Source organism: Megalobrama amblycephala, linkage group LG8, assembly GCF_018812025.1.
Source record: "Megalobrama amblycephala isolate DHTTF-2021 linkage group LG8, ASM1881202v1, whole genome shotgun sequence".
In the NCBI taxonomy this organism is placed as follows: domain Eukaryota; kingdom Metazoa; phylum Chordata; class Actinopteri; order Cypriniformes; family Xenocyprididae; genus Megalobrama; species Megalobrama amblycephala.
This window is the reverse complement of record NC_063051.1, coordinates 29,071,578-29,093,449: the sequence shown is the minus strand read 5'-3', so window position 1 is coordinate 29,093,449 and position 21,872 is coordinate 29,071,578. Positions and strand designations below refer to the sequence as shown.

The 21,872-nt window shown below is 36.2% G+C and overlaps 3 protein-coding genes across 3 annotated transcripts; all 3 read right to left on the bottom strand.

Moving 5' to 3' along the window:
* Positions 1-323: 323 nt before the first annotated feature.
* si:ch211-207l14.1 (E3 ubiquitin-protein ligase CIP8) lies at positions 324-5,414 on the bottom strand. The gene is made up of 4 exons (XM_048200436.1): positions 4,475-5,414; positions 1,765-2,022; positions 799-897; positions 324-465 (listed from the first exon to the last, which is right to left on the bottom strand). Exons 1-4 carry the CDS (start codon positions 4,661-4,663, stop codon positions 358-360), a joined length of 654 nt encoding a protein of 217 aa, XP_048056393.1. The 5' UTR covers positions 4,664-5,414; the 3' UTR covers positions 324-357.
* A 146-nt stretch (positions 5,415-5,560) lies between these two features.
* Positions 5,561-9,677, bottom strand: zgc:112023 (PI-PLC X domain-containing protein 1). The gene is made up of 6 exons (XM_048200435.1): positions 9,285-9,677; positions 9,040-9,176; positions 8,639-8,767; positions 8,401-8,556; positions 6,197-6,377; positions 5,561-6,111 (listed from the first exon to the last, which is right to left on the bottom strand). Exons 1-6 carry the CDS (start codon positions 9,385-9,387, stop codon positions 5,864-5,866), a joined length of 954 nt encoding a protein of 317 aa, XP_048056392.1. The 5' UTR covers positions 9,388-9,677; the 3' UTR covers positions 5,561-5,863.
* Positions 9,678-12,578: 2,901 nt separating this feature from the next.
* On the bottom strand, positions 12,579-21,533 carry rgn (regucalcin). Its single transcript, XM_048200433.1, has 7 exons — positions 21,378-21,533; positions 18,404-18,569; positions 17,994-18,179; positions 17,416-17,622; positions 17,187-17,318; positions 13,694-13,848; positions 12,579-13,614 (listed from the first exon to the last, which is right to left on the bottom strand). The coding sequence occupies exons 2-7, from the start codon at positions 18,564-18,566 to the stop codon at positions 13,564-13,566; spliced, it is 894 nt and encodes a 297-aa protein (XP_048056390.1). The 5' UTR covers positions 18,567-18,569; positions 21,378-21,533; the 3' UTR covers positions 12,579-13,563.
* Between the last annotated feature and the right edge of the window lie 339 nt (positions 21,534-21,872).

Sequence of the window (21,872 nt, the reverse complement as noted above, 5' to 3'; positions counted from 1 at the left end):
GAGTATAATTACTTATTGAGGTATACATTTTACAATTTTACATTTTCATACAACTTGTTCAGTTTGCTTAAATGTATGCAGAAAAAGATAACCACAATATAAAATAACACATTCAATTTCTTAATTTGTGAATACAATTTTTAAAAAACAATTTTACACTAAGTGGTGGCAAAATCAGTTAGCCTATGTACAGAGAGATGTTCTGCCCATCTGATTCCATATGAATAAAATCTCCCTGCGATCGGTCAGATGACCACCCTTTTTTTCCCGTTTCATATCCATTGTAATTTGTCCGCATCATGTAACCATCCTGTAAAAGCTGATGTCCAAGGTAGTTTGAATGGGTGCTGGAAGAGCTCAGGGCACTATTACTCTGGTAGATGTCCAGTACAGGGGCTCTGGCATGGCAACATGCTTTTGACATGTGGGACAGGTCTGCTTGGTCCACAGCCACTCCTCTATGCACTAAACCAGCAGCAGGAGCACAATATTAGTTTTAAATTCAGCTATTTTGTACAGTGCTTTCAAAGCAGCTTTAAAAAAGACAGCATCTCAGTACCTAAGAGAATAAGCCACGGGGGACAATGGCACATATGAAACATTGTTAGGGAGAATGAGGATGAACTCTTAGGAGAAAACAATGGCTCGGCAGCGACAGTAAATTCAAATGTAGAATAGGTAGTAGCTAATCTGAAATGTCCTGATTTCTGGTCCATTTACATTTGGAAATAATGCAATTTTGAAGTTAATTTTGACCATTTATAATACTTTTCCTGGCTATAAAGTCTGAACCCTTACCTCACTGTGGAAGCTGTGGGAACAGTGAAGCTCTCTGATTCCTCCTCCTCCTTTGCGTAGGTCGTCATGACAGATCATACACAAACTGTCCGCATCACTCTACAAAACAAACACCACATTATATCAACCAACCATACATATTTGATCAGCAATACAAAAATGCAATTCCATTTCACATTTATGACCTGTCCATTTAATTAAAGTGATAGTTCTCCCAAAAATAAAACAACTTTGCCATTGACTTTTTTTTCTTCCAAATAATCATTTTTTTAAAATCCAAGTTTGTTTTGGATAAAATAATCATTAGGATGTGAATGTAAAAAGTATTATGAATTTATACTTGAGTGAATTAATGGGTGCTGAGACTCAGTCACCATGAAATCAAAATGTAAAATTCTTATTTTTTTGTGGAATATTGCAATATTTATTATAAATTATTTATTTGTGCATATCATAATGTTTTTGAAAATTCATGTGCCCTTATAATCTTTCATCAAAATAACTTCCTCTTGCATTGACATCTCTTCTCTTCTCTAATGACAGGCATGAGGGCGGGGCAACCTGTCACTCACATGACATCACAGTAATAGCAAACCAGAACCATCCAATCAATTCCTGATGTCAAGTCCCGCCCAACATTTTTTCTTGCTTGAGAAGTTGTTTCACTCATTTATACATAACAATAGGGAAGAAAAGACTATCAAAACTAATCTAAACAAAACAACCCTATTGTGTAAAAACCTGTTCCTGTTTCTCAACAGGTTGTTTTTAGCTTTATTCATTTATTTTTTAGCTTCAGGTGTTGTACATGCACTGATACAGCCTCAGATTTTTCTAGCCTTGTCAAATCATAACAATAAAATGATCTTATCTCATGTTCGCTTATCTAAATGCTCCTGAGATTGAATAACTTATTGGTAATCATTCACATCTTTACAAAATCAAAATCATATAAATCACACCAACCAGAGACATGACATTGCGGCTCCTAAATTTGGCTTTTTTCTCCAGAGTCTCGTGCACCTCAGGGATGGTAGGGATGGGATGTGGCCGTCTTTCACATGTGCTGCCCTTGGTGTGCGTTCCCTCCTCTTTATTGCCAACATGGCTGGAGCGAGAGCACGGCCTCGCCTCACCGCGTTGAAGCCAGTGGCTCAGGTGAGCTGGGCTTGGGGCCATGCTGGCAGATTGCAGGCGACTCAAATGCATTGCATTCAGCTGAGCCTGTAAAATATGCATAATATGCATGCAAGCATAAAATAAGAAAAGGCACAAACATTTCATTTTTCATTACATACGAAATTATAACAAAAACTGCATAACAATAGTTCAATCGTGACATCTCTCGAATAGTTTTAGCATGTTTTTGTATATGGCAATGTTAATGTATTAGATCTTGGTGGACTAGATCTGCTACGATACGAAGTATAAGAGCAAGTATGGACTTGCTACAGCTAATAGATACGCAGACACACTGATGTGAGCATGTAAGATATGCTGCTGCTGCATAAATAAACATAGATAAATCTCGTATCAGATCTAGGCAGGTGGAGCTGGGGGAGGTGGAGGGTTTCAGAGGAACTCTGATAGCGCTGCAGAACTAGCTTACAGCAATCAATGAACAAGACTATTTAAATGTTGAGCAAGCAATCTCATTGGCTGCAGGATCAGCAGAGGCCAATCAGCTTGTGCCATGTGATAATGATGTGATTGTTGCCAAAGACTATAGATATAGAAAGACGGTTCACTCCTATTAGTTATGAATGGGAGAAACTGCAACGCACAATATTGCGGTATATGCCCCGCCTTCTAAGTAAAAGACTCAGTTGCTGATTGATCAAGTCATTGCATCACTGCAGCTGCCATTAGAAGCTCTGGTTCCCATAGAAACCTTATTTTTTTAAAAAAGGTTCCCATAGGAACCTGAGACTCATGCTTAGGACTGCACACGCACAGAGGCTTGTCTAGCCTGAAAAATACGCTTTTTTTAATGCTATTTAAGCATAAAAACAACATTTATGGGATAGTTTATGTCAGATTTTGTTACTGAAAAGGGTGGTCATTTGAAATATGTTATTTAATTGTGAGTTCGCCAAGCAGTTTTTGAGATTTCAGGATTCCCCCATTCAGTTAGATAGGACTTGGTCTTGGATGCCCTAAATAGCTTCCCGGAGGCGATGCAAATATGATATTTTGATCTGGATAAAATCATCAGTTTGTGCTGTTCAAAACTTTTAGTAAGATTGGGACACCTTTGATCCAAAAAATCTGGATTATACTGATCCCATCAGAAAAGTGGATTTCAGGAACAAAAATGTAATAAAACTTTAAAACTGGTCAAAAAATACAACATTTGTATCATGTAATATACATACACACATATTTTGTATTTTACTTTTGATTAGTTTAACTGTTAAAGTAATAAATTAGAAGAAGACATTAGGCTATATTTAGCCTTCTGGTAACATATACTGTAAAGTAAAAAAGAGATTTTAATTCCCAAACAGCTGTAAATATCAAACAAAAATATTATATTTAATTTAAAGTGTTTTTATCACTGTTTGAAAACTACATTGACACAATCATAAGAGATGAACCAGTCAAAGTTTCTCGGGTGAACACTATGGGAAAAAAAGTGTTTATCTGTGTCAGGGTGATCCAATCCAATATTGCTTTGAAAAACCAGCACAAAAGTAAGATGGATTACCTGATCCTGGATAGCAAAACATAGGATTTCCAAATCCAGATAATTCTGATCCAGATTAAACTTTTTGAACTGGCCCCTGATGATCCATATTATCCAGTATGTGAGAATGATCCAAAAAACAGTTTGTACAATGAGCTCACAGTTGAGAATTTCACATATTTCTTATCGATCTGACCTCATGTTTAAAATTATTTTAAAAACTCTGTTCCTTGCAGATTTTGATGCAGCTAAAAAAAACAAAAAAAGGAAAAAAGAAAAACTAATATCAGCCTGTCTGAAATGTCTGACTTTACTTTAATCAGTTTTGTCCAAACACTGAAAGGTAATTTCAGCATAAACTCTTCTTAAAGTTTAGATTATGCAAATTGTGTCCTGCTTTGATCTCTGATGTCACAAACCTGTAAATCAAAATGTTGCATTTTCACAGCTGTGAGATGCACCTTTTGATTTGCAACCTGAATTATCTGTTTTTCTGTACAGAATGTGACATTTTAATGATTCATAATTATATCGGGTCTTTATTTCTGTAGGGCAAATTGTGTATATTTATGCACCAAACATCATGATGTTTTTATTTAGCCGAAGAATAATTTTTAACAAATCAGTGATGTTAAAATAATTCGATTTAGCTTTCAAATTAAAAAAAGAGAAATAAAAATGTAATTCATGTAATTTACTTGGTAATTCAGTTGTAATAAGAGAATAAATAATATGAAAATAAAATGCAAAATGTACTACGGAAGGAAGAGAAATAAATTGCTTGTGGAAAAGCCCCTAGTGTAGCTTTGAGATACTATTTAAAAGTGTTAATTGAATCAACTGCTCGTCGGCTGCCTGTAAGACAAATCCACAGCTTGGCCCAAAGCGACTGGTGTCTTTCTGCTCTCATTTAGAAGATCGTGTGCCATAGCACTCAAACTTGTACAAGCTACACACACACACACACAAAAACTTGTATTGTGTACAGACCGGGCATGGAAGTGAAGCTCTGCGACTGGCCAGTGATCGACTTGGAATTGGGACATCCCAACTGCTCTTCCTCTCAGCCTCTGGCTCCTCTTGTTCTTCTTCTTCCTCCTGCTCCTCCACATCTTCCTGCCCTTCATATCCTCCCTGCAACGCTGTAAAGATTTCATCTTCCTCTTCCTCGTTCTCCATGTTAAACAGCTGTAGTTGTCTCCAGTCCCTGAGACGAATACCTCTGAAAGAGAAACTGTGAGGTGCAGAAGCTTGAGGCTGTGTGACTGGGTTCTGGACAGGCCTTGGATTGCTGATTAAGCCTCTGTAATTATATCCCCTGGTTTTCTTATCCCATCTGTTTCCTCTGTGGCTCTAAGCCTCATAGAGACGACACAGCGACCGAATGCAGGCTCCTTTAACTCCCGAGTAATCTGTTTAGGAGAAAGGTGGGGACTTGAAAGAGGAGGGAGGGGATTCTCAAAGCTCTCTGGAAGCATCTTGCTCCAGATCTGTTCAGAATGTTCTAAATTCTTTGGATATTGCATGTAGCGCACACTATTCTACAATGCAATCGTGGAAAAAAAAAAAAATTAGATCAAGATTATATCCAGGTCAGTGTCTCTGCATGATATAAAACAGTTCCCCAAGAAACATATTGTGATTTTGTCTTGGAATTAGTGAGACATTAAATTTAAAATACATCCTGAAAGACTTTCTGAAAAGCTTCTCTGTTATAATTTTTCCAATAAAAAACCCCCCTTGTGTTTATTTACCTCATACACCCTACACAAACCAAGTGTGAAAGGCATCAGTGAACTGGATTATCACTTAAGTAGATACTATAAATGTTAAGCACCTTAGAAAGTGCAATCTAAAATTAGACCCCACAAATACATACATGGAACGCACATGGACTAAAAGCCAAACACAGTGTCAACAACAGTTGAAGTCATGACAAGACATTGGATGTTACTAAAATTAAGTGTGACTCATTGGACAGGTCATGCTATATAATCTATTGAGCATCTTAGTCTTTGATTATTTGAATCTGCCTTTTCCGTTTTGTCAAACATCCAAGAAAAAGCAGGAAAGACATTTAGTTCTTTGACATTTTTAAAGCTTGATGTAACAATGAAATTGCAAGTAACAAAATCTCCAATACAAACAAGAACCTATATGGATTACCTCTAGATGGCAGCAATGCACAAAACATTTTTTTCCCTTCACAGTTTAGGGACCGTCATAAAAGACTGGTAAATTATTGGCATGCAAACATTAAAAATAACAACGCTTGCATTAAAATGTATCAAGAATGTGCAAGATAAACTGTAATAAAGATGCTACATTTTATGAAATACACAGTTTTTTATGTAACATAATATGTGGCATATTTATAGATCAAGTCTCTTTTAAGAGTCTTTGATTGAGTCCAATAACCAGCTGGGTGAATTCATTACTGAAAACCCCCACAAAATCTGCACAGATGATGTTCAAACATGTTTTGTCCGAGCCTGGACGCTGCTGCTTGACCCAGTTCAAAAGCAGACTATAGGAGCTCAGGGTCATGCTTTGCAATGACTGGCATGGATGACAAAGTATATACTTGGCATCCTCGGTTAGGTTCAGACCAGCAGCAAAAAACCTATCTGAAAACAAATTTGGGGCAATTATTTAAGGAAGAACAACCTTTAATGAAATATATCTTCTCATTTTTTTCTTATTGTGACTGACCTGGTCTCCCTTCCTCTTTCCTCTCCTCCAGGTAGGATATGACATGGTTTGGATCTGATGTGTTTGCCCACCAATATTCACACCGGGGCCACAGTTCCTCATGTCCAGATGCAGCTGAGTCATCATATGACAGAATAACCTGATAACTGTGTTTCCAACACTCTTGCAGTGAGGGTGTCACCTGAAATAACACAAATAACAAGGGAATTATAGGGGAGATAGTATTCAGCAGCGGGCCATGTGATCTCAAACCTAAGAAGCAACCATGGAAAATAAAATAGCTTTTATCAATGTGCTGATAGGGATGCACCGATAGGATTTTTTTGGGGTTGATATCGATTATAACAAACAATTATTGGCCCATTCCGATACCAATAATTATAACTTGCTCTCTTATTTGAAGTTTTATCATTAAAATAGATAGTGTTTTGATCATGTTTTAAATGAGCAAAGTTCAAAAATGTACGTATTAAGTTATACTAGCTAAATTATTGCTGCATCATCAAATAATTTCTAATGAACATCCATTTAACATTCAGCAGGCCAGCATAAATACATAAACACATCAGAATAAAGATACGTATGATATAAACAGTACTTAGGTTCGTTTTACAGTAGTTTTCAGGTACAGAAATAAAGTAAACAAATGTAAAATAACTGCATATTCTTCAGTGTATAAATTAAATACATATTAATCCTTATTAAAGTTATTTTGTAAAGAGCAGTGAGTGATTTTTTTTGTCTTTTGTTGTTTGATTAACATTAAAATGCAGACAGCAGCGCAGCAGGAAATTAGGCTGCTGTCACTTTAAGAGCTGCACAGATCCAATATACTGTTACACAAGCATTTTATATCTCAGCTGTTTACGTTCATTTAAGACACAACCCACTATGTTTTACAGCCATATTGATATACTTTTGTGTGATTTAGAAGCGAAAGACTTCACGCACTAAGACGCTTTCCGGGCTCGCGCTATGGATGTGTGCGAATTTCTCAACTTCTTGTGCTTAATATTTCAATTCGTAATGCTTAAAGGGATAGTTCACCCAAAAATGAAAATGTGATGTTTATCTGCTTACCCCCAGGGCATCCAAGATGAAGGTGACTTTGTTTCTTCAGTAGAACACAAATGATGATTTTTAACTCCAACCGTTGCAATCTGTCAGTCGTATAATGCGTGTCAGTGGGAACTTCGTCTATAAGAGTCAAATAAACATGCACAGACAAATCCAAATTAAACCCTATGGCTTGTGAAAACACACTGATGTCCTAAGACACGAAACGAACGGTTTGTGTGAGAAACCGAAGAGTATTTATATCATTTTTTTATCTCTAAAACACCACAATGTCCATTTGCCCTCCAGGTCTGAACGCGCTCTGACAATGGAAGTGATCTCTCGCACTCATTGAAGCAAAGCGCGAGAGATCACTTCCGTCATCAGAACGTGTTTTTTGACCTCACTTAATAGGATGTGCAGGCCAGTTGGACATTGTGGTGTTTTAGAGGTAAAAAAATTATATAAATACTGTTCGGTTTCTCGCACAAACCGATCGTTTCGTGTCTTAGGACATCAATGTGTCGTCACGAGCCGCAGGGTTTAATTTGGATTTGTCTGTGCATGTTTTTTTGACTCTTACAGATGGAGTTCCCATTGACACACATTATACAACTGACAGACCGCAACGGTTGGAGTTAAAAATCATCATTTGTGTTCTACTGAAGAAACAAAGTCACCTACATCTTGGATGCCCTGGAGGTAAGCAGATAAACATCAAATTTTCTTTTTTGGGTGAACTAACCCTTTAAAACCACATGTAAAGGATAAACTTTCACAAAGATGCAGCACTGGCCCATTCGGGACAGTGACAACGTTGTATTTTGTACAGTTTTCATTGTGTTTTGTTAAGTTTTTTATTATTTTACCCAGAAAAAAATGATTGATTATGCAACAGACATTATACAGCTCAATGCCTTCACACAGTTAATTAATAAACCAATGTAAACTGATCAACAAACGGCTGATACATCGGTGCATCTCTAGATATAACCGAAATCTTCATCTCATGTGAATGTACATCTATGTGTAGAAGTTTTCTGATGAGTAACAGAGGAGTGTTTTTGATGGTAAAAAGGTCTTTAGTAAGCATTCCCACACACATGACATGCGGGGGGGGGGGGGGGGGGGGACATGAACATACTTACATGATTGGGACAAATTTTATTGTTAAAAGTGCTTATGAGGAACTGAATGAGGTCTCTGTGTCGATCCAGGTTCATTCCATCAAAGGCAGAAAGTGCAATGATGACCACTTCCTTGATGTGCTGGTCTAACCAGTGAGAAACTTCTGTGAGCACTTCCTTCAAATAACACAGCCAGAACACAACCAAAGTTATTCTCCATTGGAATGAGGATTTAACATTCTTTTAAAATGATCAGTACCTTCACTGTCAGAAGAGAGTAGATCCCATGTGCAAAGTAGAAAACTTCATCAGGGTCTTTTATCTTATGAGCTATTCTGAGATCAAGAAACCGAATGCCTAAATCCAGCTGGTTAGAGATGCTGTCCTCCTGGATAAAAAAAGGATAAAAATAAGCCATGAAAAATGCTGTATATCATCAACACCTGTCATAATTTACCCACATTAAGAATGTTCTAAACCTGCATGACATATTTTTTTCTGTGTTACACAAAAGGAGGCAGAATGACACACACAGTCACCAAACTTTGTTGTTGAAAGAAGCAATGAAAGTGAAGGCTGTTAGTCATGTTAACATTCTTCCTTTTGTGTTCCACTGAAGAAACAGATTTATAAAATTTAGAACAACATGTCTATTACTACCTGTGTTGTTGACCATTTGATTATACAGGGCCGAACGATACAGGGAAATAAAGCGGCTAACAGTTGCAGCACCTTCGGCTCAGACTTCAGCACAGAGGACTGCTGATCTAAACAGTAAGTCATGGTGTCGTGACTTCCTGAAAAACAGTAAACAGATGGTGATCATTGTTAAATAGTAATAGTAATCAATCAAAAAGTTTACCAATTAATTGCAAAACTGAAAACTGAAAAATTAATCGACGTACCGGGTATAGCGAGATTCCACAGCGGGATGTCCCAAAAACCCGCGGTCATCTCGGACATCCAGTCCGAACAACATCTGGAGATGCATATTTCTTCATCCTCCATTTAGCCTACTACGTTTTTAAATTCGAATACACCTAAAACACGTGTGTCATTGTTCATTCACAGCATCCTTTACTGTACACTGACCGCTGAAACTAAACATAATCGTTTCCTGCTTTTTTCTGTGTCATGTGATGTCAGACAGAAACACCATGTTAGAAAATGCACGGGATTCCATTTAGCCATGTGATCATTACAGTTGTGAAATACGAATTTGTTAGTGTTCAGAAATGTAAAGATTTCCCATGATCATGACTTTTCCTGTCTCGAATCTGGATGACAACAATGTTAGGGACCATCTGAAAGTGCGATTGTTTTTCGTTTTGTTGAAGAGACCGAACACAACAGACACACGTTTGGAGTTTTAAGAATTTTAATTTTGTTATTTGTTTAAAAGATGTTTGTCATTCAGAAGCTCACAAATAGCCTACAATACATGGTAACCATAGATTTCTCTATAAGCTGTACCATCATCAAAAACGAGTGAAACTGATATAAAAGCAGCTACAGGGAACATTCTAAAAACTTTGGCTAACGTTCTGGCAAGGTTCTCTCAAACAACTTTCTTCCAGTAACGTTAATTGAACGTACGTTTAGTGATCTGGTCTTTAAAAATGTTCTCAAAAACATTACACGTAGGTCATGAAACTTTTTTCCTGATTTTTTTGTTGTTGGATGTTTCTTTAATGTTACTACTTGTTTCAGAATGTTAGGAGAACATTCAAAAGTAATGTTCCCGTAATGTTTTCAAATTGATACAATGGAACGTTTCCTTAACATTCATATAACCAAGGAAAAAATTAATTAAAACATTTAATAAACTGGACATTTTGAACATTCAGAAATAACGTTTTCATAACTTAAAGGTGCTAAAGAGGTTCTTTTTGTCGACTGAGTTTTTGAAATGAGCGCATGGGTAAGAACAACCCCCCTCCTTCACAGCTCATTTAGAGGGAACGCCTCCCAAAACTCGTGCACGAGTATCGGAACACGAGTGTTTACCACCGCCATTCGCTGTGTTATTAAGCCGGGCACACATTTAACGACTAGCTAAAACATTCTAACTATGCTCAACATTCAGCGATTGTTTCCTGCTCCTGAAGCAGATTTATATACTTTCACATGGAATTTGAACACCGACTGTAATCGCAGACTGAAAGCAACTGGCTCTGACTGGACGCGTTTGAGCGCGATCAGTCATAAGTATCAATTTACATTCATAATCGGCCTTACAATTGTTAAGTGTGTGCGCGACTTAAAGCCGTGGATTCGTTATGTCGGACTCACCGCAGGTGACTCATAATCTGCAGTTGTTACTCCTGTCTCCTGACAAAAACATTGCATGCAGCGCCTGTGGAGTGTGGAAAGTTACTGGAGCGCGCAGCCGCGCGTCTCTCACGTGGATCGTCATGGCAGTGATTGACAAGCCAGAGGGCCAATCGTTTACGCGATGATCGCGTAAACGATTGGCTGATGTCTTTAAGGCCCTACCTCGTGCACAGATGATGTATATTAATATTATTACTTTCAGTGCACCTAATAAATAGTCTTTTATCAGTTAATAAAGACAGTTTCAAGTAATATTGCAAAAATGTATAAAACAAAACATCCTCTTTAGCACCTTTAAGGGGAACGTTAGAAAAACGTTCTTGGAACATATTTTTGTTAGCTGGGAAGATTCTGATTCTTCTTGTACTGTTTGAAGGAGATCCCACGTTGACTCCAAAGACCCTCTCATGACCCATGGTCAGCACTGTTGAGCTGAATGATATCCTGAGCAAGGCTCAAAACCTCCAGCAACGATGTTGATGCTTTCTTTGTCAGAGGGTAGGCCATCATGGTCTTCTCCTTCTCCATTGGACACATTATGAGTAAAGGACTAAATTCACATTTCTTGGAGCATTTTGTTGAAACTAAACAGACTTTTTAGTAAAAGTAAGGTATTTTTAAGCCATCTCTTAACTCACCTGGTCTGCCTATTCATTTCTTGTTATTGAGGTATGAAATGACCTCCTTGGGATCTGAATAATCAATTTGAGTACTCGAAAAAGTTACCATTACAGTTTTTCATAGGGGAAGGTATTTTCCATTAAGCCTGCTGTATTCGATTAGCAAACAAACTCAATTCTGTTCTTGTTCAGGGGAATTAAATTAAAGTGAATATTCAAAAGAAGCTTGATCTATAAGTTAACACCAAAGCACAGTGGTAATTTCTATTATTCTAGGCTAATATTATAATGCAATAATCATCAAAAGTATTTAATCTGGTTATCTGCATCTGTTCTTTATTGTTCGTCTTATACTGTATATAGTACAAAAGTGTGCCATTTGTGTCATAGGTAGAGTGAAAGGATGATGATAAACTACATGTTACATGCTTGTTTTAATTATTTATCCTCAAAAATTTAAAGAGGCAATATTATACCCTTTTACAAAGTCTTGATTTTGTTTTTGGGTTCTACTAGAATAGGTTTTCATGCTTGAATGTTAAAAAACATTATTTTTCACATATTTTACATATTGCAGCATCTCTCTTACCAGTCTGTCTGTAGTGCTCTGTGTGGCATTTCCCAAAAGCATTGTAAGCCTATGCTGATCATAGAAACCATTGGTGGCAATTGTTCTACGATCAACTTAGGCATACAATGCTTAGGCTACAACGCAGCCCTGTTTAGTTCCTTTCTGCATCCGAAATTGCATTCTTCCCTACTATATAGTAGGCAAAAAACAGTGTGTGACAAAATAAAAAAGTACAGGTATGTCCAAATTCACACGTACTCATAAAAGATTAGGCAAAAAGTACCCGGATGAGCTACTACTTCCGGTGAGATTCTGAAGTGTGCATACGATGCACACTTTACTATCCCATGAGGCCACAGGAGAGTATTTGTGAATGACAGTGAAGTGACGTAATTGGTCACATGATAATGACAGCATGGCGGATGTGGTATGTCCGAATTACAATTATACTGTACACATTCATATTGTATAGAACTTAATTTTTTTTATTAAGATATTGTGACGTGCACGTTCCCAATCGTTCAGAATATAAGAGAATAACTCCCTTTGGAGTGACTTTGTGCTTTGCAACTTTTTCACCTTTTTCATGTTCAAAGAGCAACAATGTAAAACTAAAAATGTAAACAAGCATAATAGGTCCTCTTCAAACTCTTGGCAAAAAAAATATAGAGATATTTTTACTGAATTAGAAACAGTTTTTTTTTTAATTTCAGGTTATTCACAAATACAGCAAAACAAACAAAACAAATGAATCTATTCAACCTTTGCACCAAAACCTGTAGGTTTATTTAGTATCCTCAAAGTCAACATGAATCTGACCCTATTCACCCTTTTCATTCTCTTAATGCATGGTCTGAAATGACTTTTCAGCTTTCCAGCCTCTGGGATCCAACCACCATTCTGGTATATAACAACTACTTTTTCCAGTCCAATCAGTTCCCAGTAGATAAAATCAAATCTGAAATACAGATTTGGGAAGTAAAATAGGTTGTGAATGGTGTGTCATTTTGACATTTGTTTATAACGTAAAGCTAACGTTTTAAAATCATGCTTGTTTGACTTAATTCAGTACCTCCCTTCAGCAGCACAGCTAAACAAGCATCAAGTTTATGGTTAATATACATTACAAGCATTCATTAAAATTCATCACTTGCAATCATTTCCTAAAACTTGCACAGTCACAGATTGCTCTTGGTGTAGTTAATGTAAACAATAAATTATTTCACATAAATCATGCAATTTCATCTTTAATTTTAGTCATTTAGGCAAACTGCTTCTTATATCTAAGAACGTGTTTTTGGGCTTAATGCAAGGCGCAGGTCAGTGGGGATGTGCATTTTTTAAAAAGTTAAACTTTTACTTGAGCGCCAAGTTTTTAGAACACCGTGTCATGCGCGAGACACTGTGTCAAAGACACAAGACACGAGCGCAATGGTCAAACACGTCTGTTTTGCGCATGTTTGCATAGAAAAACAATGGAAAAGCAGCGCAGTTGAATGCAAAACACATTCTGTGTGAATGGACCCTAAATCATCTGAAATGAGCTCTTTCTATATTATATAAAGTTATATCACTGATTGCACAATTAGAACATTGTTGTAGTATTGTGACAGCAAAATGATCATGATGTTTTCATTAACATCACTTTTTCCTTTGTTTTCATCCAGTATATGAATATGGTGGGATGCCCTTCACTCCTAAACCAGACACCTGGAGTAAGAATAAAGAATATAATGTGTCAGAGGTGATGTCATGCCACTTTGAGCATGATATGAAATGAGACGTCTACCTTAAATGTGCATCCGGCCTGAGGTTGCTTAGCCAGTGAATCTGAATCCATGCCTGTATATGCTGAGGTGACGTACAGATCAGTGTAGTCCTTCCCTCCAAAACAGCATGAGGTGGTTTTCTCAGCTGGTAGTTTCACTGTCTGCAGCCGTGTGCCTGAGAGAGGAAGTTCATTAACTACTGAAAGATCAGGCAAAAAAAGCCTAGTCTTTCTCAGAACATGTACACCTGTTCTTTGTTTTTCATTTCCATGTTCTATTTATATTCAGTTGACTGTTAATCATTTGCAAGCTCTTGATTGTTTACCGCTAGTCTGTAGTGAGTATAGAGATGTTCAGTTTGTAGTTCTAAATCCCAGAAGAGAAGTAAAAATTGTGAGTCTCTTTTTATACAGTAGATATTCTAACCTGTATTTTCTTTTTTCCATTATTTATGAGATGGAAAAATGATGGCATTTGCATCTGATGCTATGGCGGTTCTCTCATGCTTATCAAGGCTGCATTTATTTGATAAAAAATACAGTAAAAACAGTAATATTGTGAGATATTATTGCAATTTATAATAGCTGCTTTCTCTTTTAATATATTTTATAATGTAATTTGATAGGGTACTGGTAGGGTAAAGCTGAATTTTCAGTACTCTAATATGCTTATTTGGTGTTCAAGTAATATTTCTTATTATTATCAATGTTGTAAAACTGCTTAATATTTTTGTGGAAACCATGATACATTTTTAAGGATTATTTTATGAATATAAAGTTCAAAAGAACAGCATTTATTTGAAATAGAAATGTTTTGTAAAATTACAGGTGCTGGTCATATAATTGGAATATCATCAAAAAGTTGATTTATTTCACTAATTCCATTCAAAAAGTGAAACTTGTATATTATATTCATTCATTACACACAGACTGATATATTTCAAATGTTTATTTCTTTTAATTTTGATGATTATAACTGATAACTAAGGAAAATCCCAAATTCTGTATCTCAGAAAATAAGAATATTGTGAAAAGGTTCAATATTGAAGACACCTGGTGCCACACTCTAATCAGCTAATTAACTCAAAACACCTGCAAAGGCCTTTAAATGGTCTCTCAGTCTAGTTCTGTAGGCTACACAATCATGGGGAAGACTGCTGACTTGACAGTTGTCCAAAAGACGACCATTGACACCTTGCACAAGGAGGGCAAGACACAAAAGGTCATCGCAAAAGAGGCTGGCTGTTCACAGAGCTCTGTGTCCAAGCACATTAATAGAGAGGCGAAGGAAAGGAAAAGATGTGGTATAAAAAAGTGTACAAGCAATAGGGATAACCGCACCCTGGAGAGGATTGTGAAACAAAACCCATTCAAAAATGTGGGGGAGATTCACAAAGAGTGGACTGCAGCTGGAGTCAGTGCTTCAAGAACCACTACGCACAGACGTATGCAAGACATGGGTTTCAGCTGTCGCATTCCTTGTGTCAAGCCACTCTTGAACAACAGACAGCGTCAGAAGCGTCTAAAGACAAAAAGGACTGGACTGCTGCTGAGAGGTCCAAAGTTATGTTCTCTGATGAAAGTAAATTTTGCATTTCCTTTTCCACAGTCAGTGATGGTTTGGGGTGCCATGTCATCTGCTGGTGTTGGTCCACTGTGTTTTCTGAGGTCCAAGGTCAACGGGAAGTTTTAGAGCACTTCATGCTTCCTGCTGCTGACCAATTTTATGGAGATGCAGATTTCATTTTCCAACAGGACTTGGCACCTGCACACAGTGCCAAAGCTACCAGTACCTGGTTTAAGGACCATGGTATCCCTGTTCTTAATTGGCCAGCAAACTCACCTGACCTTAACCCCATAGAAAATCTATGGGCTATTGTGAAGAGGAAGATGCGATATGCCAGACCCAACAATGCAGAAGAGCTGAAGGCCACTATCAGAGCAACCTGGGCTCTCATAACACCTGAGCAGTGCCACAGACTGATCGACTCCATGCCACGCCGCATTGCTGCAGTAATTCAGGCAAAAGGAGCCCCAACTAAGTATTGAGTGCTGTACATGCTCATACTTTTCATGTTCATACTTTTCAGTTGGCCAAGATTTCTAAAAATCCTTTCTTTGTATTGGTCTTAAGTAATATTCTAATTTTCTGAGATACTGAATTTGGGATTTTCCTTAGTTGTCAGTTATAATCATCAAAATTAAAAGAAATAAACATTTGAAATATATCAGTCTGTGTGTAATGAATGAATATAATATACAAGTTTCACTTTTTGAATGGAATTAGTGAAATAAATCAACTTTTTGATGATATTCTAATTATATGACCAGCACCTGTATACATGTCTTTACTGTCACTTTTGATCAATTTAATGTGTCCTTTGTGAATAAAATCATTGAAAACATTGAACTCAAACTTTTGAACTGTATATTTGTGTCATGAACCTGAGCTCATGGAATTTTCTACTCGGTTTATGGGTCAATTTATGAGTAAATTAAAGCTGTAGACCGTAAGTTTTGCCTCTTTGTCACCATCTCTGTTTGAAACCTGCAATTGCAGTTATTTGCGGTATTATCATCTTACGTGCGTTGTGCATCCACACGGCTCCTATGAATCTAATGTTTGCTGTCAGTCACCACATCGGTGTGGATACTGTACTTTCACAGATTCTATGTCTTGGAAGTATGACCAAAATAAGAATTTTCACCAGAAAATACCTGCCACTTTTGTTCCGACAGAAAAAAAGCATTACAATAAATCACGTTAGCAATGGTGATTAAATCTAACTATCGTCTAGCTTGGATCACGTCAAACCGTGCAAATTATATTATTATTATTCTTTGTTCTCAAATTGTCAATGTTAACAACATCGGCATTGCGTGACTATGTGTATTTAGTCTGTATTAGTGTTACCTGTAGATTTCAATTTCTGTAGCCACTCCGCAGTCCGAAGTCTTTTGCTTTTGACTACGGGTGAATCTCCAGTTGTCACTGATGATTGTCATTTGGACCTTTCTGGATTACAATCCGCCATCAAAATGATAAGTTTAATTATTGCAGCTGCTGTGAGAAAAGGCTATAAATGATCCATCACAGCATCCTCCACATGCCATATAGCCTACTAGCTGGGACTCCTTCTTTCTGTTTACAGACGTGACGTAATGACGCAAAGACGAACGGCAGCATGGTCGAATTTCCTGCGGATTTTATTTTAAAACCGATTTTATTTTAAAACATTACAAGCTTACTGTTGTGAATCGGGCTAAGGTAAGGAGATAATTTTGAACACTGGCTGGTTATGTACTTGCTCAAAAATTGATTTTGGATAATTTTTAACCAAAAAAAGCTACGGACTGCAGCTTTAAGGTTAACATACTTCAGGAGACTTTCACATTTTGATCTAAAGCATAAATTATACACACAGTCATACCTCAAATGTGAATTTAAAAAAAAATTACATGGGCTATACGGTACTTATACGAGTATTTAATACAATTGTACAAACTCACACACCTGTTTGTGGGTCGATACGCAGCACTCTTCCTCCATTGAAGCAGGCAACCCACAGTTTGCCCTCTGTATCTATGCACATCCCGTCTGGTATGCCTTCATCTTTCTCCATCTTGTAAACCATTCTGCGGTTAGCTTAAAAAGACAATTTAAAAAATACACTGATTTTACAAAACCACACAAACTTAAACTTTTTACATCAAGACCACAAACCAATGCAAAACAAACTTACATAGCCCTCCAGTCTGGATGTTGTAATCAAAGGCCTCCACCATGAACGCCAGACTGTCGATGTAATAGAAGGTGCGGTGATCCAGTGACCAGTCCAAACCATTGGAGATGCGCACTTGGCCAAACTGCTGGACAACAGAGTGGTCAGGATGGAGGGTGTACAGCGCCGCATCCATCACGTCAGGCTTCATTTCCGAACACATGGTACCTGGACACAGCAAAGGAGAAGTGGGAATGGCACAGTTCAAATGGGCTTATTCACTCTACAGAATTAAAGAGACAGTTCACCCAAAAATGAAAATTCTGTCATCATTTATTCATCTTCATGTTGCTCCAAACCCATTTGAATTTCTTTCTTCAGCTGAACACAAAAGAAGATATTGTATCCTGTTGAATCCAAAACAGTTTTGGTTCCCATTGATTTCCATTGCATTTTTTGTTCATACAATGGAAGTCAGTGGGAACGGAAATGGTTTGTTAGCAACATTCTTCTTCTGTGTTCAGCAGAAGAAACAAAAACCTCTGTCTTATATTTTACATACATATACAGAGTAAAATGTGATCTCTCTCATACAGTACCTGCAAAAAACCTGCCAGCTGGATCTACTTTTCCATCATTGAAGCGGGTGTTTGGTTTTTCCTTGTCATTGACATGGGCAGCAGCTGTAATTGAACGCTTTACCCAGTCAACAAATGCAAACCGAGTTCCCTCCGCGATGACGTAACCACCTGCCTGCCGTGGAACCACAGAACCTACAAATTGCTCTGTGCAAAGAGAATATATGGCATCACAGAATGAAGTACAATAACATAGATACAAGCGAATTCCACTTGAATCAGCGTCTAATGCATCTTTGAATAAAATGCAAGCTGAAAACATTGAATACATGACTTTTAATGTGGCAGCTGAGTATTAACTTTGGTTGCATTTTCACCAAGTTCATTCACTAAAATTGCAGCCCACACTAAACTTACATCTTCAGGCTTACCTGTGGAAATACTTTCTATTTGACTGGTCAGAGAGTTCCACCGGCTGATCCTTCGACCCGTAATATCAACATACAACAAAGAGGAGTCCTTCTCCTCCCAGACTGGACTCTCACCAACTTCGTTCTTTTCTTTGATAACACATTCGACTTTTATGGAAGACATGACCTAAAGCACATAAGTATAGTTCATTTAAGTGTATGATGTCCTGAAACAACCTTTACATTAGACACTGATTGATTAAGCAAACATCAAGGAAGACAAAGTTCAGAACAATGCCACATGCCAAATAATAAACTAATCTTGCAGCTTTATTTCAGCTATTTTCAGTAGATTACACTCACTTTTAGCACACACTCCAGATGTCCATGTAAATTCAGCACATAACTTTATCAGCCATTATGACATTATAACACGTCATTACTTAAAATACAATAAAAAATAGATCAATCAAACCCTCATGTTATTACGGAAGAGTACGGAAGAGGATTAGGGCCAAGCAATAATAAAAAAAATAAAACCATCTCGAGATTAAAGTTTTTAAATTTCGAGAAAAATGTTGAGATAAAATGTTGAGAATAAACTCGTTAAATTACGAGAAAAAACTCGTTAAATTTCGAGAAAAAAGTCGAGACAAAATGTTGAGAATAAACTTGTTAAATTACGAGAAAAAAACTCGTTAAATTTCGAGAAAAAAGTCGAGATAAAATGTTGAGAATAAACTCGTTAAATTACGAGAAAAAAATCATTAAATTTCGAGAAAAAAGTCGAGATAAAATGTTGAGAATAAACTTGTTAAATTATGAGAAAAAAACTCGTTAAATTTCGAGAAAAAAGTCGAGATAAAATGTTGAGAATAAACTCGTTAAATTACGAGAAAAAACTCATTAAATTTCGAGAAAAAAGTCGAGATAAAATGTTGAGAATAAACTCGAGGAAAAAACTCATTACGAGGAAAAAACTCATTAAATTTCGAGAAAAAAGTCAAGATAAAATGTTGAAAATAAACTCGTTAAATTACGAGAAAAAAACGTTAAATTTCGAGAAAAAAGTCAAGATAAAATGTTGAGAATAAACTCGTTAAATTACGAGAAAAAACTCATTAAATTTCGAGAAAAAAGTCGAGATAAAATGTTGAGAATAAACTCGTTAAATTACGAGGAAAAAACTCATTAAATTTCGAGAAAAAAGTCAAGATAAAATGTTGAGAATAAACTCGTTAAATTACGAGGAAAAAACTCATTAAATTTAGAGAAAAAAGTCGAGATAAAATGTTGAGAATAAACTCGAGGAAAAAACTCATTACGAGGAAAAAACTCATTAAATTTCGAGAAAAAAGTCAAGATAAAATGTTGAAAATAAACTCGTTAAATTACGAGAAAAAAACGTTAAATTTCGAGAAAAAAGTCAAGATAAAATGTTGAGAATAAACTCGTTAAATTACGAGAAAAAACTCATTAAATTTCGAGAAAAAAGTCGAGATAAAATGTTGAGAATAAACTCGTTAAATTACGAGGAAAAAACTCATTAAATTTCGAGAAAAAAGTCAAGATAAAATGTTGAGAATAAACTCGTTAAATTACGAGGAAAAAACTCATTAAATTTAGAGAAAAAAGTCAAGATAAAATGTTGAGAATAAACTCGTTAAATTACGAGAAAAAAACATGTTAAATTTCGAGAAAAAAGTCGAGATAAAATGTTGAGAATAAACTCGTTAAATTATGAGAAATTAAATTTCGAGAAAAAAGTCGAGACAAAATGTTGAGAATAAACTCGTTAAATTATGAGAAAAAACTCGTTAAATTTCGAGAAAAAAGTCGAGATAAAATGTTGAGAATAAACTCGTTACATTACGAGAAAAAAAACTTGTTAAATTTCGAGAAAAAAGTCGAGATAAAATGTTGAGAATAAAGGAATTAAATTACGAGAAAAAAGTCGTTAAATTACGAGAATAAATTCGTTAAATTAAGAATTTGTTCTCATAATTTAACGACTTTTTTCTCGTAATTTAATGACTTTATTCTCATAATTTAATGAGTTTATTCTCAACATTTTATCTCGACTTTTTTCTCGAAATTTAACAACATTTTTCTCATAATTTAACGAATTTGTTCTGGTAATTTAACAACTTTTTTCTCGTAATTTAACGAGTTTATTCTCAACATTTTATTTTGACATTTTTCTTGAAATTTAACAGCTTTAATCTCGATATGGTTTTATTTTTTTTATTATTGCTTGGCCCTAATCCTCTTCCGTATGTTGTTCATTTTGTGTACATGACTGATCTGTAGGCCTATGTTTTGCGCCACTAGTGGCACCAAATGGAATTGCAAAAATGAACTGTTGTCAAACCGGTTTCCCCTGAACTCTGCAACTGATAGTAAATGTTTGTGAAACACTTATTAATAATATAAAGTGTAACAATTTAGTATTATAAAAATACATGTATGGATAATCAATGCAGAACCTTAATCAATTAAATCATGAGCTTTGAATGAATATGTGTGAAAACAAGTGATTGTATAATACAGTGTTAACAAAGCTATAGAAAATAATTCATGTTAAATGAAAATTTGAAAAACTGACACATTTTATGCAGCATGTACTGTATGTTACAAACGAATCATTGCTCAATCACAATTTGTCGTCGTGTAACACGCTTGTTTACAAGCGAGCTGTCATAAATACAGTGGAAACTGCACCAGAACTAACCAATTCTCTGAAAAACTGATTTTAAAACAAAATAAGATTGTGTGAGAGGTAACGTTAAACATAAGACAGACGCCGCCACAATGTTTCATTTGTAGATACACCAACAAAACAATCAGAACTGGCGAAATCAGCACATTTTGTGTAGTTTTCTGCAAGAGCTGAACTACAAAACCACGTGATAAAGAAGTCACGCGACTTTGTGAAAACAGTGTATGTTGGACATCGTCACGTTGCCTGCAAATTAAGACATTTGTGTTGTCGTACCTTTTTAACAGTCCTCTTTTCCTCTATGTTTGGTGTTCTTGCACGTAGTTTCGCACTTTGCAAGGTTTCCGCCTGTACATGTGATGTGATGTGAGAGTGAAATAGAGCGTCCTCTGCGGTCTTCTTTATAAATACACCCCAAAATCTGGATAAAAGTGCAAGCGAGAGGAGTTTGACCAAGAGGTTGAATCCAGTTACTTATTGTTACTTATGACCCATTCCCTCAATCTCTGTGCAAGAGGGAAGGCGTGACTGTGGTAAAAACATCATAGACCACCTGAACCAAAAGTGTAGCCCATTTCCGCCAAATTAGGAAAAATACTACATACTGTCATTTTTGTCAGATGAAAAATCGAAATTATGACTGGAAAGTCATAATTATGACATAAAAAGTAGAAACTGTGAAATACTAAGTCGAAAATATGACAAAATCTCGAAATTATGATTTTAAAAAAAAGTCAATTATTACATTGCCAGAATTATGACAGAAACCGA